This window comes from Syngnathoides biaculeatus, chromosome 5, assembly GCF_019802595.1.
Source record: "Syngnathoides biaculeatus isolate LvHL_M chromosome 5, ASM1980259v1, whole genome shotgun sequence".
NCBI classification, from domain to species: Eukaryota; Metazoa; Chordata; class Actinopteri; order Syngnathiformes; family Syngnathidae; genus Syngnathoides; species Syngnathoides biaculeatus.
Window position 1 is genome coordinate 12,281,449 of NC_084644.1, and position 13,895 is coordinate 12,295,343.

Here is a 13,895-nt window from a genome sequence, read left to right on the forward strand (position 1 = left end):
AAACGGGAGTGCCCGGAGAACATGCAAACTCCACACAGGCTGAGCCAGCCTAATATGACAACAATATAGTATTTTCTCTTTTTGTCATATAGTAATTTAAAGATCTGTCCCGAAACCCAGATTTTTTGAAAGCTCTAATTTGAAACTTGAACCTTGTTTTGAAACCTTACCTGAATACAAACCGCATTACTCACTTTGTGCCCGGCCCTGCTGTTGATTGGTCGATTCTTTCTTTCAGTCATGTGAACGAAAAAGTCGGCAAACCAACAAATACAACACAACATTTTTTCTTTTAAAGGTACAAAGTTGCACAGCTCTTATTTATTTTTTTTAAACCAGTATTTGAAAATACTCAACAACCCAAGTTAAAACAAACATTAATTCATAAGTCATAATAATAAGAATTCAAATATTCCCAAAAAGTAGACTTTAACTCTTAACACTGTTTTTAAACGTTAGTTTTCCTCCTTTTTTTTTCTTACAGAAACACCTGAGGGAAGCAAATTGACTGGAAAGAAAAAAAAAGTAGAGCGATCACAAAAGGATTTTTTTTTTCTGTACAGTGCTGATAAAACCAACAAAAATCAGTGTCGGCGGAAACAAACGGAACAGGAAATCACATTAGAGCTTGGCATCCATTGTCTAAATCATTGTGAGACCCCCCCCCCCCAAAAAAAAAAGCCAAAAGACTAAAACCAAATGTGTCCTCTCCCCTCTTTTTTTATTTTTTATTTTTTACAATGGTCCCAAGATGCATAAGACACTTTTCCTGATGCGATTCTTTAAAGTTTCACCAAGAAACATGACATCAATGGAATATTCTGGAGCTCTCAGTACTTATTATTACAATTGGTTGCTTATTATAGCAAAGACGTGAGTGCAGGCGGCTGGCGGGGGCGCGGGGGAAGAAAACCTTTGGTCAGCGAAGCGAAATCATTCCTTAAAAAAAAAAAAAACACGACAATCTCAAAGTGGATTTCCTGACAATGTTGAGCTCATTTTTCCTCACAGAGGAAAGAAAAGGTGTCCGTAAAAGTTTTGTCTTTGATTGTCCACCCCCCCCCAAAAAAAAAAAAAAAAAAAAAGAAAAGATAGAAGATAGAATATACAATCACAGCGTGAAGAACCCACGACGTCCTTTACTGGAAAGGAACTTGAACGCATCCCTTGGAGCCGCACGCTTAGCTGGATGCCAAACGTTCAGGGTCTCGACGGGGTTGGGGTGTGGCGCTCACCCGGACTTAGTCTTGTCCTGCGCGGCGGACGACGGGTCCTGCAGGCAGCTCTTGCGGACCACGGGCAGAGGGTGGGCCTCCGTGTTGAAGACCCAGTCCTCCAGGGGCAGGAGGTCGTCGTCGGAGAACAGAAGGTACAGATACCTGCGGGCAAACGCTTTGTGATCGGTCCATATCGGGAATTGTTGGGGAAGAACAACTTTCCAACTTACCGTAATTTCCGGCCTACAAGCTGCGACTTTTTTCTCGCGCTTTGGACCCCGCGGCTTATGCAGTGATGTCGCTAATTTGTGCATTTTTTCTAACGGCTCCAAGGAGGTACTCGAGCGGGAAAGGAAAGAGAGAGACCGGTGGAATATATGTACCAAGGAAGTGACTTTTACCGGTATGTTATTTTTTTTTTACCGGTCTTGTTAGTCCTGTGCTAGCGTGTTTCTGCTGTGTTACTGCCGTGTCTCAGTGATTTTTACTGGTATGTTTTTTTTTTTGTTTAACCGGCCCTATTAGCTCTGTGCTAGCGTGTTGCTAAGTTACTGCAGTGTCTCAGTGATTTTTACCAGTATGTTTTTTTTAAATTTTCAACCGGCCCTGTTAGCGCTGTGCTAGCATTAGCACCCCGCTAGCGTGTTTCTGCTGTGTTACTGGCGCGTCTCCGTAATTTAGGTATGTTTTTTTTTTTTTTTTTTTTACCGGCTCTTTTAGAGGTGTACTATCGTGTTGTGACTGTGTCGCTGCCGTGGCTGTTTTTTTTTTTTTTTTTACCGGTAAGTTTTTTTTTTTTTTTTAACCAGCCCTGTTAGTGCTACTATGTTATTGCAATGTTAAGATAAGATAAGGTATTAAAACTTTGACAACTCTGTGTACTGTCTCGTGTTTCAATGTGGGCACTTGCGGCTTTTACACAGGTGCAGCTCTCGTATGTATGTACCAAATGGTATTTCCTTTACAAATGTATTGGGTGAGGCTTATAATCTGGTGCGCTCTGTAGGCCGGAAATGATGGTACATTGCTTTATTAAAAAATATTTCAATATGAAAATGCATAAATATTGATTAAGAAAAAAAAAAACTTACTTGAGGGTCTCAGAGAGGAAGAAGCTCTGCTGCATGTTGTCGTGGTTGTCGCTCAACGTGTAAACGTCACGAATTCCCGAGAAGCCCGACTCCACTCGGCAGTGCCTCTCCAGTGCCTGAAAACGCGACAGCCATGCTAATGTGTTACATTTTAGGGGTCCTCAACTCAACTCCGCAAAACTCAGTCAGAGCACTCAGCAAAGACAGGAAAAAAAAAATGACCCTGTGACAGGAGTTTCACTTAAGTCAGACATTTTGTAGCTATTCTGGGAATATTTCAGGGCTTGAACTTTGGTGAACTCCTACGTAGGAATTCATCCGATTGGAAAAAGGTATTTGGACAGGCGGGCAATGCCAAACTTTTTGCCCGCGTCGTCGAATGTCGGCGTATTACGGCGTTAAAACTTGATGATCATTCTGAAGATTTACAGAAAGAAGGAAATCAATTCGCCGACGGCACCAGTTTCAGCAACAACATGAAATTAGGTGGCCATTAATTAATTGATTTTTCATTTCATTTCATTTTTTCCTCTTTCAGTAGAATGTTTATTGTACCTTACCTCCTTGGAACACAACAAACTTAAATCTTAAAAATAAAATATAAAAACAACGGGAGGTACATTTCTTGATAAACAAACTTATTTAATGTTAATGTTATTTGCGCTCAAGTGACATTCTGGCACCGTGGGAGCTGTCTCCGAACTCAATAAATACTATAAAAACTCTCCAAACAAACAAACTCTCAAAGTATTTATACAAACTTAGATGAGTGTGAATCTATAAAAATAATAATAATTTAAAAAGCCCTCATAAAAGGTTTGTACTGCTGTGAAACGTCATGGCAAAATGTGAAGCACTTCCGGAATGGGTCACGTGGTCATCATCATTTAGGACACAGGCGTCAAACTCGAGGCCCGGGGGCCAGATCCGGCCCACCGCATGATTTCATGTGGCCCGTCAACTTTCATCATTTTTATACAAATCTGTACCAAAATTTCAAATTGTGATATCATAAATGAAAATGTTGAGGAATTACATGCATTTTTGTCACATCATCAACAATAGTTGAAAAACCCCATTACTCTCGATTTCTGACATAAATTTCACGTGTAAATATGATGAGGCGGTTAAAGATTTTTATGGTCATAATCACACCAGCCTCCGAGGAGAACCATAAGTAAAATATGGCCCGTGACAAAAATGAGTTTGACAGCCCTGATTTAGGATGTCATCAGTTAAGTTGATCACCTCTTTATATTTGACGGAAGATTCCAAAATAATTCAACATCAAAGTGGTAACATTTATAGCCCGACGTTGCCCACTTGGAACCGAACCCTGAAGCAACCGTAGGCGAGAGCAACAAATCAGTATGTGCCTGGTTGATTTTGTCGTGAAAGTTTAGTAAGATGGGAGCGTTAAATGAGGCAACATTCAAATACTGCTGGCAGGTTTGAGAATTTGCATAATGTACCCGTCGTGTTGGCATCGCATGATGTCTTTTTGAGAATTGGCGATGAAAAAAAAAAAAATGCCGCGGAAGTGAGTTCATCGCCGCATGTAATCGTATTCAAACTACACACGAACACCTGAAGAGACAAGCAGGAGCACAATGGAAATCGCTGGCGAAACCAAAGGAGCCTAATGGAGAGCGTCCGAGCTAGCGGAGCGGATTAGCGCGGCGGTAGCTACAAAGGGATGCCTCACGCGCGCTAATTAGGAGAGACCCTGATGCGTTAATGCTTTGTGTTCAACCTCCGTGCTGGTTAATTAATGGCCCGATCGGGCCTTTTGACTAAATTTAAGCGAAATCTATCACACTAGCCCTCTGCTCTTGATGACAGCTAACGTACATTAATAATAGCGCGCCTTGCGCGAGTGTCACCTCGGGCTTTAATCTGCATGATAGCGTGTATGAGCGACTTCCACAGGGTAATTGGGGATGCTAATGGGGTTTAGCATGAGAGGTGAGGAGTTCATTATATGCTGCTCTAATAGCCCACTTGAAGATTTTGTTACTTTTTACTTTGTTATTAGATAGAAGATCCACAAAATAACATTTGAAGCAGTGTAGTTTCACATTTTTTAAATCACAAATTGAAACACAAAATGATTTCAATGAGGATTCCCCCCCCCCTTCAACATTACAATTTCATTCCAGTTAGATTCAAACTTTAAAATTTTCATACGTAAGATGAAAGCATTCAACTTTTCTGGTTAAATGTTACATTTTTAGTTTTTTACCTTTTCTCATAAAACATTTTGGCAAATTGCAGATTTATTTTAATTTTTAAAAGATTTTCATTTTTTTTTCCTCATAACATTTGTATTTTATAAAACTTATATCATGTCAATTTAATACAACGTTCATGACTTTATTGTCACAACAAGTTTACAAGCTATTCTTATTCATATATATATATATATATATATATATATATATATATAATGACTTTCTTCTCAGAACTTTTTGGTTGTATTAACACTTTTGTCTTCAAAAAATGCATATTATTTATCAGTATATTATGACAGCTGTTTTCAGAATATGTTTCTCTTAAAAGTACTTTTTTCTCTGGTTGTAGTTAAATTAGAACTTATTTACTTTAATTTTCCTCTTTATGTTATGACTTTATTCTTACAAGTTTATGCAAATTCCACCCCCAAAAATTTTCCTCATACGTCACATCTTTATTCTTGTTAGTTTTGATTTTTTTTGTATTATTCAAGTATCAAGTAAGTTGGATTACAACTTTTTCCCTCCATAATATTTATAAAAAAAAAATTCATAACCACTCTTTTGAAATTATTATTTTATGCTAGCTGGATTTCCTTTGAAAAAAGGAGGGAGATGGAAATCCATTTTGCCAATGTAAGGATTTATTTCATTGTCGTCTGTGTTTACCTCCACAGCTTCCCACCCCCACTCCCTGTACTTGGGGTCATGGGTCAGCCTCCACATGTACATGTAGCTCTCGATGACCTCGGGTCTCAAAATGTAGTATCTGTCGCTCAGCCGGGTTGCCGTGGCTTCGGCGCCGCTGTCAAACCGGAACGCTTCGGGTCCCAGCTTGGTGGCTGGAAGGCAAAATGTGACGTTGGCACGATTTAATCACGTTTTGTAGTAAGATGCACCAAGTACCGTATTTGCTGCACTATAAGGCGCACCTAAAAGCCTTTCATTTTCTCAAAAGATGACATGCGCTTTATAATCAGGTGCGCCTTATATATGGATCAATATTGAGCCTTTAGTGGTGCTCCATCTAATAGGTGGATAATGTAACCCCAGCCTCTACTTTGCATCTATTCTATGCGCCTTATCATGTGGTGTGCCTTATAGATGAAAAAACGTTTTAAAATGGGCCATTTATTGAAGGTGCGCCTTGTAATGCGGTGCGCCTTATAGTGTGGAAAATAGGATATTTTCTAAAATGTTGTTCTGGAACACTGTACATATGTCACTGTTTTTTTTCCTTTTGAGGATATTGTCAAATGAGCGTAAATTGATTGTAAAATAAACCTCCCCCCGCATAACGTCCAGCTCTACTGTTAATGTGTTCTCTATTCTCATGGGCCAGATTGGGTCCCTCGAGGGGCCGGCCCAGACCACCAGGTTGTATGTTTGACACCCTTCCGTGTAACCTGAACCCTAACCCTCCCCCCCCCCCCCCCAACTTCAAAGCACAATGAAGACAGTGTATTTTCACAAAACCCCATTTATGTCGCTAAACCAAAAGAAAGTATGAAAAATTCAAGGACAATAAGCTAACGTTGTCTTGATGGTGGCGTGGCATCTGGCATGTATAAAAGTGTCTCAACATTGACTTTTTCCTAAAATGAAGTCTGGACTGAAGCCTTCCATTTGAGACACTCGAGCGTCGCTTGAGCACAATGGAATTATTGTATTCCACTCAATATACGCGCCAAGGATGCTCGTGGTTGAGCGGCCATTACCTCAAGCGCATGGAACATGGAATACAAGTTGTATTGAGTTTGCCTTAAAGTAAACTCTGACTGAAGGGACAAATACTTTTAATTTCACAACTACTGACCTCTAATACTGTAACACAGTGGTATGTATTTATTCCTATAAGCGAAGCTAAGGTAGCCACTTGTGAACAATTTGTCAGCGAAAAAAATGCAACACTGCGGTGTTTTGGGATGCAATTTCCAATCAGGAGAGATTGTGAAAATAGAGATAAACATGTCAAACATGTCATTGAATATGGAATTGACTTTAATGTGTGACTAATTTGACATAAATAACGACGCGGCGCAATTTTCGTTGTTACCCGAGCGGTCGTAGCTCTCGTGGCAGGTGTGAGTGACCTCGGCGGCCAAGTCCAGGTAGTGCTGGCGCTTGTCGGGCGCGCCGTCGTCGGCGCCGATGCCGATCATGCCCCCGGAGAAGCAGGCCAGGTGGCCCATCTTGTGGTCCAGGATGCCCCCGCGCCACTCGGCCATGTAGGTCAGGCCACCGGGCGACTTCTGCACCAGGTTGCTTTCGATCGCCTGATGGACACGATGCATGCACACATTAATTTGATAAGTACTGCATATCCATCTATACTTGCTTTTATTATTTTTTATTATACTTGTCTCATTAAATGTAATTTTAACCCATTTTTTAAGAACAATTTTCACTTTGTAATGAGTAAAGTTGTAGTACATTTTTTAGAGTAAAAAAAAAATTAAGAGATTGATCTTCTATAATTAGATTTTTGTAGCAAGTCATATCCACCCAAAATGTATATTTCAACAAGAATAAAATCTGATTTTGTTTACAAAAAGAAAAAAAAGGTCAAGAAAAAAGATTTTGATGATAAAAAGCTATATTTTTCTTCTCCGTGAAAGATAATTTTTTTTACAAAATCTATTTTTCTGATATTATTAAACAAAAATCCAACACTTAATCAACGTGATCATTTTTTGCAATAAAAAGCTGCTTTTTAAATGAATATTGAGCAAAACAAAGTGGAGTTAGGAAATAGTTGAGGATTTTCCTTAAAAAAAAAAAGACTAATAATGCAATGAGAAAATAATTATTTCCGACAAAAAAAGTTGTCTTCATACAAGGCTTTTAAATGATTAAAAACCCGGAATTATTAATAGTAAAATCGAAGTCTAATGAGGAAAAAGTCACAAGTACTTTTTTCTGGAAAAAAAGTCATGTTATTAAGAGATAAAAGGAAAAGTTAACATGAAAAGTATTTTGACTTATTTTATTTATTTACTTATTCTTTTTCCACAATTATATTTATATATTTTTTTACTTTATCTTTGACTATTTTCTCTTTTGAAATGAATCCCAGGTTAGAGTAAAGTCAACAAGATGATCGTGCAGCTGTGCCTAATATTGTGGCATCTTATCCACCCCAATTTGATACTACATTAGTGCATGTGCAAGTACACTAAGGAACAATTTGTGGTGGTGGTGGTGGTGGTGGTGGGGGGCTAATCTTAGAGATGGATTTTTCTGATAATTAAAGCTAAAATTGGCATGCTGAATCCAAAATTGCCGTTTTCTTCCCCGCACATCAAGTTTTCCCTCTCGATAACCCTCCAGCTCCGCAAAAATTCCACTGACTAGCTTTGTTCTCAATTTGTTCAAAACCCAGACGGGATCGAGAAAAAACAGAGATCAGTTTTGGGTTCTGCAACCAGTTGTCAGACCTAATCACAAAACCTGTGCCCCCCAAGTGAAAAGGAACCTCTCTCATCCCCACCAGTACAACAAGAGCGAATGAAGCAACGTTTTCACAATATTATCGTGAAAAACTAATCAGGGAATAGGATAATTGGGGAAAATGTGTGCTTCTTGCACTCCCTCTTTTAATTAGCGTCATACTTTGATTTAAATGTCACGCCAAATGAGTTGCAGTGCGGTTTGGCCCTTTTACTCTGCTATAAACACACACACAAACGCGTTTACTTCATCCGATAACACACATACATGCATGCGCACAGTCGACAAACTCGCGCAGATGTGATTAGCACCTGTGCTACTAACTTGACCCTCGTTGTCAAATACGCGTTCATGTTCATGTGTTTTTGTTATCATAATTGCAGCTCCGGGGGAATGTGTTCATCACCTGCTATGTCCAGGACTTTGTTATTCTATTTTTATTGGTCCCATCCTTTTTGTCTGCACCTCCCCCCCAAAGGCCAATCCGAAGAGAAATATCTGGAAGGAGCGCGGCGGTTTCCCGTAAAATGTTTGGACGTCGGCCTACGCGGCAACAAAATTGGAACAAAATATGGAAGAGTTTTCATGGGAGGTTGAGGGGGATTTGGTGGGAAGAAGATTCATGTGCCCATGGTTGTGGGAAATTATTTCTTTTTACACATAAATGAACATCTCAGACTAATTAAAAAATCAGATCCTGAGCCGCTGCGATATAAGAAGTTGCAACAGGGCCACATTAAAAAAGAGAAGAGGCAAGAGAATGTTATAGGAAGGCTTTTTTTAAGAGACATTTTAGAATTTTACTTTAATTTTCAAATTTTATGTTTTGGGTTGCATAGATATAAAAATTAAAAAAAGAAAAAGAGTACTTAAAGGAAAATTCTGGTGGTTTGGAGTAACAATGTATCCAATAGCTCATGTAAACTTGTAATGTTAAATCCTCTCTCATTTAATAGTGTTTTGATTTTTATCGACAATTACGAATTTTCAGGCGTGCCGCCATTTTCCCGGGTCACATGACCCACCTGCGCGGATGTGACGTGTACCGTGCCGCACCCAAGGCTCGATTACATGAGACACCATTCATGCCCAGCGCTGATTTCTCGGATTTATCCTCATCCGATGAAGAAATAGCAGTATAAGTCCATCGGGAAGACGGAGGAATACTTGACGCTAACCCGCGAGCTGAGCGGTGGAGCTGTGAGCTCGCTCGCTCGCCAGGGAGCTCAGCGGAGTGAGCTCGTCATTCTCCGCGTCATTCCACCCGAAGAACCAACCGAATATTCAACATTAATTACAGCCACGGGTTCAAATCTGCATGGAAGTGTATTCCTCCGTCTTCCCGATCAACCGATACTGCAATTCCCTCATCGGATGGGGATAAATCAGCGCTGGGCATGAATGGTGTCCCATGTAATCGAACCCTTTTTGCGGCACGGTACACGGCACATCCGCGCATGTTGGTCATGTGACTCGCGAAAATGGCGGCGCACCTGAAAATTAGTAATTGTCGATAAAAATGCTCTCAAAACACTATTAAATGAGAGAGGATTCAACATCACATTATCAGAGTACAGAGAGTACATATTACATGGCCTATTGGATACATTGTTACTCCAAACCACCAGAATTTTCCTTTCATGTGTTTTTTAAATCAACATCACAATTTTTTAATAATGCTAGAGCAATAAGGTATTTAGTATTTTCTGAAACTAATGTATTATTAAGATAATTTTTGATAGTGACGATACGAGAATAAAGTTGGATGATGCGACTGACTGGTGACCAGTTCAGGGTGTAGTTCGTCTTTCGCTCAAAATTAGCTGGGATAGGCACTCACGCGACCCTTGTGAGGATAAGGGGCTTGGAAATTGGATGGATGGATAGTTCAGAAAACAAAACTGCATTATTACAAAACTATAGTTGACATTTGACAAGAAGTAATTTCCCCAATATTAAAAGAAAATCCTAGTTAAATATAAAAATCCAATTATTTCCAAAGAAAACCTTTGGATGATTTCCCCAAATGGTCTGACTTGAAGTGGTTTCGACTTCAGAGGTTTCACTCTTCAAATTTGACCACATAAAAAAAAAAAAATCATATCTTAAAAGTTTCAAGCAGCACCTATTAACGAAACCTTTCAAAAGTCGGAAATGTCAAGCGATGTGAGTCCGAGTTAAACATGCGCGGGGGGTGGATTTTTTTAAATGTCGCATTCAATCGCCTTATTACATGCTAAATTGGAGGAGAGAGGAAGAAATACATTCCAATTAAAAACAGCTCTCGCACCGCCGTGCTTGTGCGGCATGGAAAATTCAAGAAGTGCGCTGGATGGGGGTATCGAGTTGTATTGCATGACTGCCCTTCTCCCAGTAGTGGGCATCTACGGAGGGATTTCCATTTTGAAAAGCTCTTTGTGGAGCTCAGTTTTTTGGAGTTGAGTCTTTCATGAGTCACCAAACTTTGCTGCTTTGCTGCCACGGCACCCACAAGCAATAACGAAAATTAATGGTCGGCACTTTAACATCCTCCATCTGTCGAGTATCATTACTGCAAATTTAGTAGCGATTGGAAAAAAAAAAACCTCTAGGGCGAGCTCGCCTTTGAAGGACCCCTGTAAATGGACAAAATGAGCCCAAAAAAAAAAAAAATAAATAAAATATGCAGCCTCATACCAAAATGGCAAACTTTGCTGCCCTGCCCCGCCCACAGTCATTGACAACGATTTTATTGATGAAAACGCTTTAACTGTTTACATTTAGCGTGACACATCTGTCTATCCATCCATTATCTGAGCCGCTCATCCTCACAAGGATCTCCCGAGTGCTGGAGCCTATCCCAGCCTCTTTGGGCAGGAGGCGGGGTACACAATTTAGAGTCTGCAAATAATGTGGAGTGTAAATCAAAATATGTAGCGCTACGAGCACTTCTTCTGTGATTCATCTCTTAAAATGGGCAAAATGACCCTCAAATGGCCACTTCAAACATGTCCAGCAAATTTCAAAGTTTCTCGGTGAAACCGTCTTAGGGAGCTCAATCTTCAGTCACACACAAAAAAAATTAATAGGATTAGTTTGTCTTTGAAGGGCCCAAAGAAAAGACGAAGTGCGCCGAAAATTGTAGACCTCGTGTCTTTTCAGGCATGATTTTTTTTTTTTTTGTACGTCTACTAATGGTAGACAGCAGTGTCTACCAAATTTCATGTTGGCGAGTTGAACTGTCTTCAGGGGCTGAAAAAAAAAAAAAAATCTGGGGCGTTCTTCTGAACCAAATGACATGCGAGATTAAATACAAACATGTATAACCAGCGTGCAAACAGGAGCGATCCAGAGTTAATGAGCTTTTTCTTATTAACACATGCTTTATTAAGCCTATTTGAAGAGGTGGGATAGAAAGGGGGGCTGGGGGGGGGCGTCCTTTAATCTGAGGTGGACCCTCAGTCACGCTTGTGACTTATTAACTAACTTCGTCACACTGCCTGGAGTAATTGGATGGGGGAAAAAAACAGATTTTTAATTTTGACCCGTATTTGAGCGTTGAGGCTTTTGGTACCTCCAGAGCGTTGTAGTACATGTTCTTGGCGTCCTCGTCTGTCTTGTCTGACATCAGGTATGACTTGATGAGGTACTCGTAGAAACTGTCGCCCAGTCCACCGATGGACACGTGATCTGGGAGGAACAAACAAGAAGTAGTATGAGGTCATTTAGAAATAAAATCCCTTGGGTAAGTTTGGGTATTTTATTTAGTTTTTTAAATATCCCAATTCTTACATACTGTATGGCCAAAATCACTCAAAAATGGCCGCTTCAAACCAAAATGCCAGAACATCAGAACTCGATGTGGGTGTACTCATGACATACATCCATCCACTTCCTTAGGCCGCTTATCCTCACAAGGGTCGCAGGGTGTGCTGGAGCCTATCCCAGCTTTCAACGGGCAGGAGGCGGGGCACACCCTGAACTGGTTGCCAACCAATCGCAGGAGCACATTGTGACAAACAACCGCACTCACAATCACACCTATGGGCAATTTAGAGCATCCAATTAATGTTGCATGTTTTGGGGATGCGGGAGGAAACCGGAGTGCCCGGAGAAAACCCACGCAGGCACGGGGGAGAACATGCAAACTCCACACAGGTGGGTCCGGAATCAAACCCGGGACCTCAGAACTGTGAGGCCAACGCTTTAAAACTGGCCCACCGTGCCGCCCTCATCACATACAAATTCCTTGATGCCATGTGAAACTAGCTTCAGAAGGGTAATAATCACACCCCCGCCCCCCAAAAAAGAAAGAAAATGTAAAATACGTTTGTCTTTTGACGATCCAAACCAATGGAAATGGGCAAAATGACACTGAAATTGCTTTTTTGAGAGGCTACTTATCATAGACATTTCTACCAAATACAATGTTGCTCAGTGAAAGTGACATTGAGGGCTGAGTTATCCCCCGCCTCCCCCCAAAAAAAGAATCACCGGGACAACTGTGTCTTTAGAGGACCCCTAGAAACGTCCAGTGCATCCTGAAAATACAGGTTTAACACCAAAATGGCAGCCTTCCTCTGTCTTTACATGCAAGGCCTTTTGTCAGTTTACTGCCTCATCGACATCACCACCAAATTTCATTTTGTGAAGTGAAATTGGCGTTGAGGGGGGAATTTAAAGGGGAATTCCGGTGGTTTGGATTAACAATGTATGCAATAGGTCATGTAATATGAATATGTACTGTATTTTCCGCACTATAAGGCGCACCGACATTATAATGGGCACCTCCAATGAATGGCCCATTTGAAATCTTTTTTCGACATATAAGGCGCACCGGATTATAAGGCGCATAGAATAGACGCTACAGTAGAGGGTGGGGTTAGGTTATGCATCCATTAGATGGAGCTGGACTAAAGGCTCAATATTGATCCATATATGAGGCGCACCGTCAGCTTTTGAGAAAATTAAAGGCTTTTAGGTGCGCCTTATAGTGCGGAAAATACGGTAATCTATTTTGACAATGTGATGTTAAATCCTCTGTCCTTTAATAGTGTTTTGAGAAGATTTTTATCGAGCATCACAACCCGAACCCTTTTCAGGGGCGCTGCCATTTTCTCGAGTCGCATGACCTACGTGCGCGGATGTGACGCGTTACGTGCCGTTCCAAATGCTTGATTACATGGGACACCATTCATGCCCAGCGCTGATTCCTCAGATTTATCCTCATCTGATGAAGAAATAGCAGTATCGGTTGATTGGGAAGGCGGAGGAATACGTCCATAAGGATTTGAACCCGTGGCTGTAAATAATGTTGAATATTCGGATGGTACTTTGGACGGGAATGACGCTGAGTTTGATGAGCAAGTTCCGGCGGTGGGCCGCGAGCGATGATCCGACGGCCGGCGACCAGCCACAAGCGACCTCCGGCAATGGGCCGGGAGCTACCGTCCGTAGTACCATCTGAAAATTCCACCATGTTTACAGCCACAGGTTAAAATCTGTATGGACGTATTCCTCCATCTTCCCTATCAACCGATACTGGTATTTCTTCATCAGAGGAGGATAAATCCGCGAAATCAGGTTCGCCCCTGAAAATTCATAATTGTCGATTAAAATCGTCTCAAAACACCATTAAATGAGAGAGTATTAACATCACATTTTCAAGATACAGTACATACAGTATTACGTGACCTATTAGATACGTTGTTAATCCAAACCACCGGAATTGCCCTTCAAAAAAGGAAATATGACAAGTTTGTTCATGAAGGACCTGTAGAAAGGGCCAAAAAGACCCTTCTAACCAAAATTGTAGATTTTTTTTTTTTTTTTTTTTCGGGGCATTGCTCCTTGAGAATGTTTTGTTTACTCATGATAGACATGCCCCCCCCCACAAATATGTTGCTAAATGATGCTTAGGGTGCTGA

General features: G+C 40.7%; 1 protein-coding gene across 4 annotated transcripts in view; it reads right to left on the reverse strand.

Moving 5' to 3' along the window:
• LOC133501273 (mannosyl-oligosaccharide 1,2-alpha-mannosidase IC) overlaps window positions 1–13,895 on the reverse strand; it is a 160,834-nt gene continuing 146,939 nt past the window's right edge. For all 4 annotated transcript variants that reach the window (XM_061820912.1, XM_061820911.1, XM_061820913.1 and 1 more), the window contains 5 exons: window positions 11,543–11,658; window positions 6,596–6,815; window positions 5,209–5,381; window positions 2,309–2,424; window positions 1–1,379 (listed from right to left, as the gene is read on the reverse strand). In XM_061820912.1, coding sequence (XP_061676896.1) covers window positions 1,232–1,379; window positions 2,309–2,424; window positions 5,209–5,381; window positions 6,596–6,815; window positions 11,543–11,658 — 773 coding nt within the window. In that variant the 3' untranslated portion in view covers window positions 1–1,231. The remainder of the gene's footprint in view (window positions 1,380–2,308; window positions 2,425–5,208; window positions 5,382–6,595; window positions 6,816–11,542; window positions 11,659–13,895) is intronic.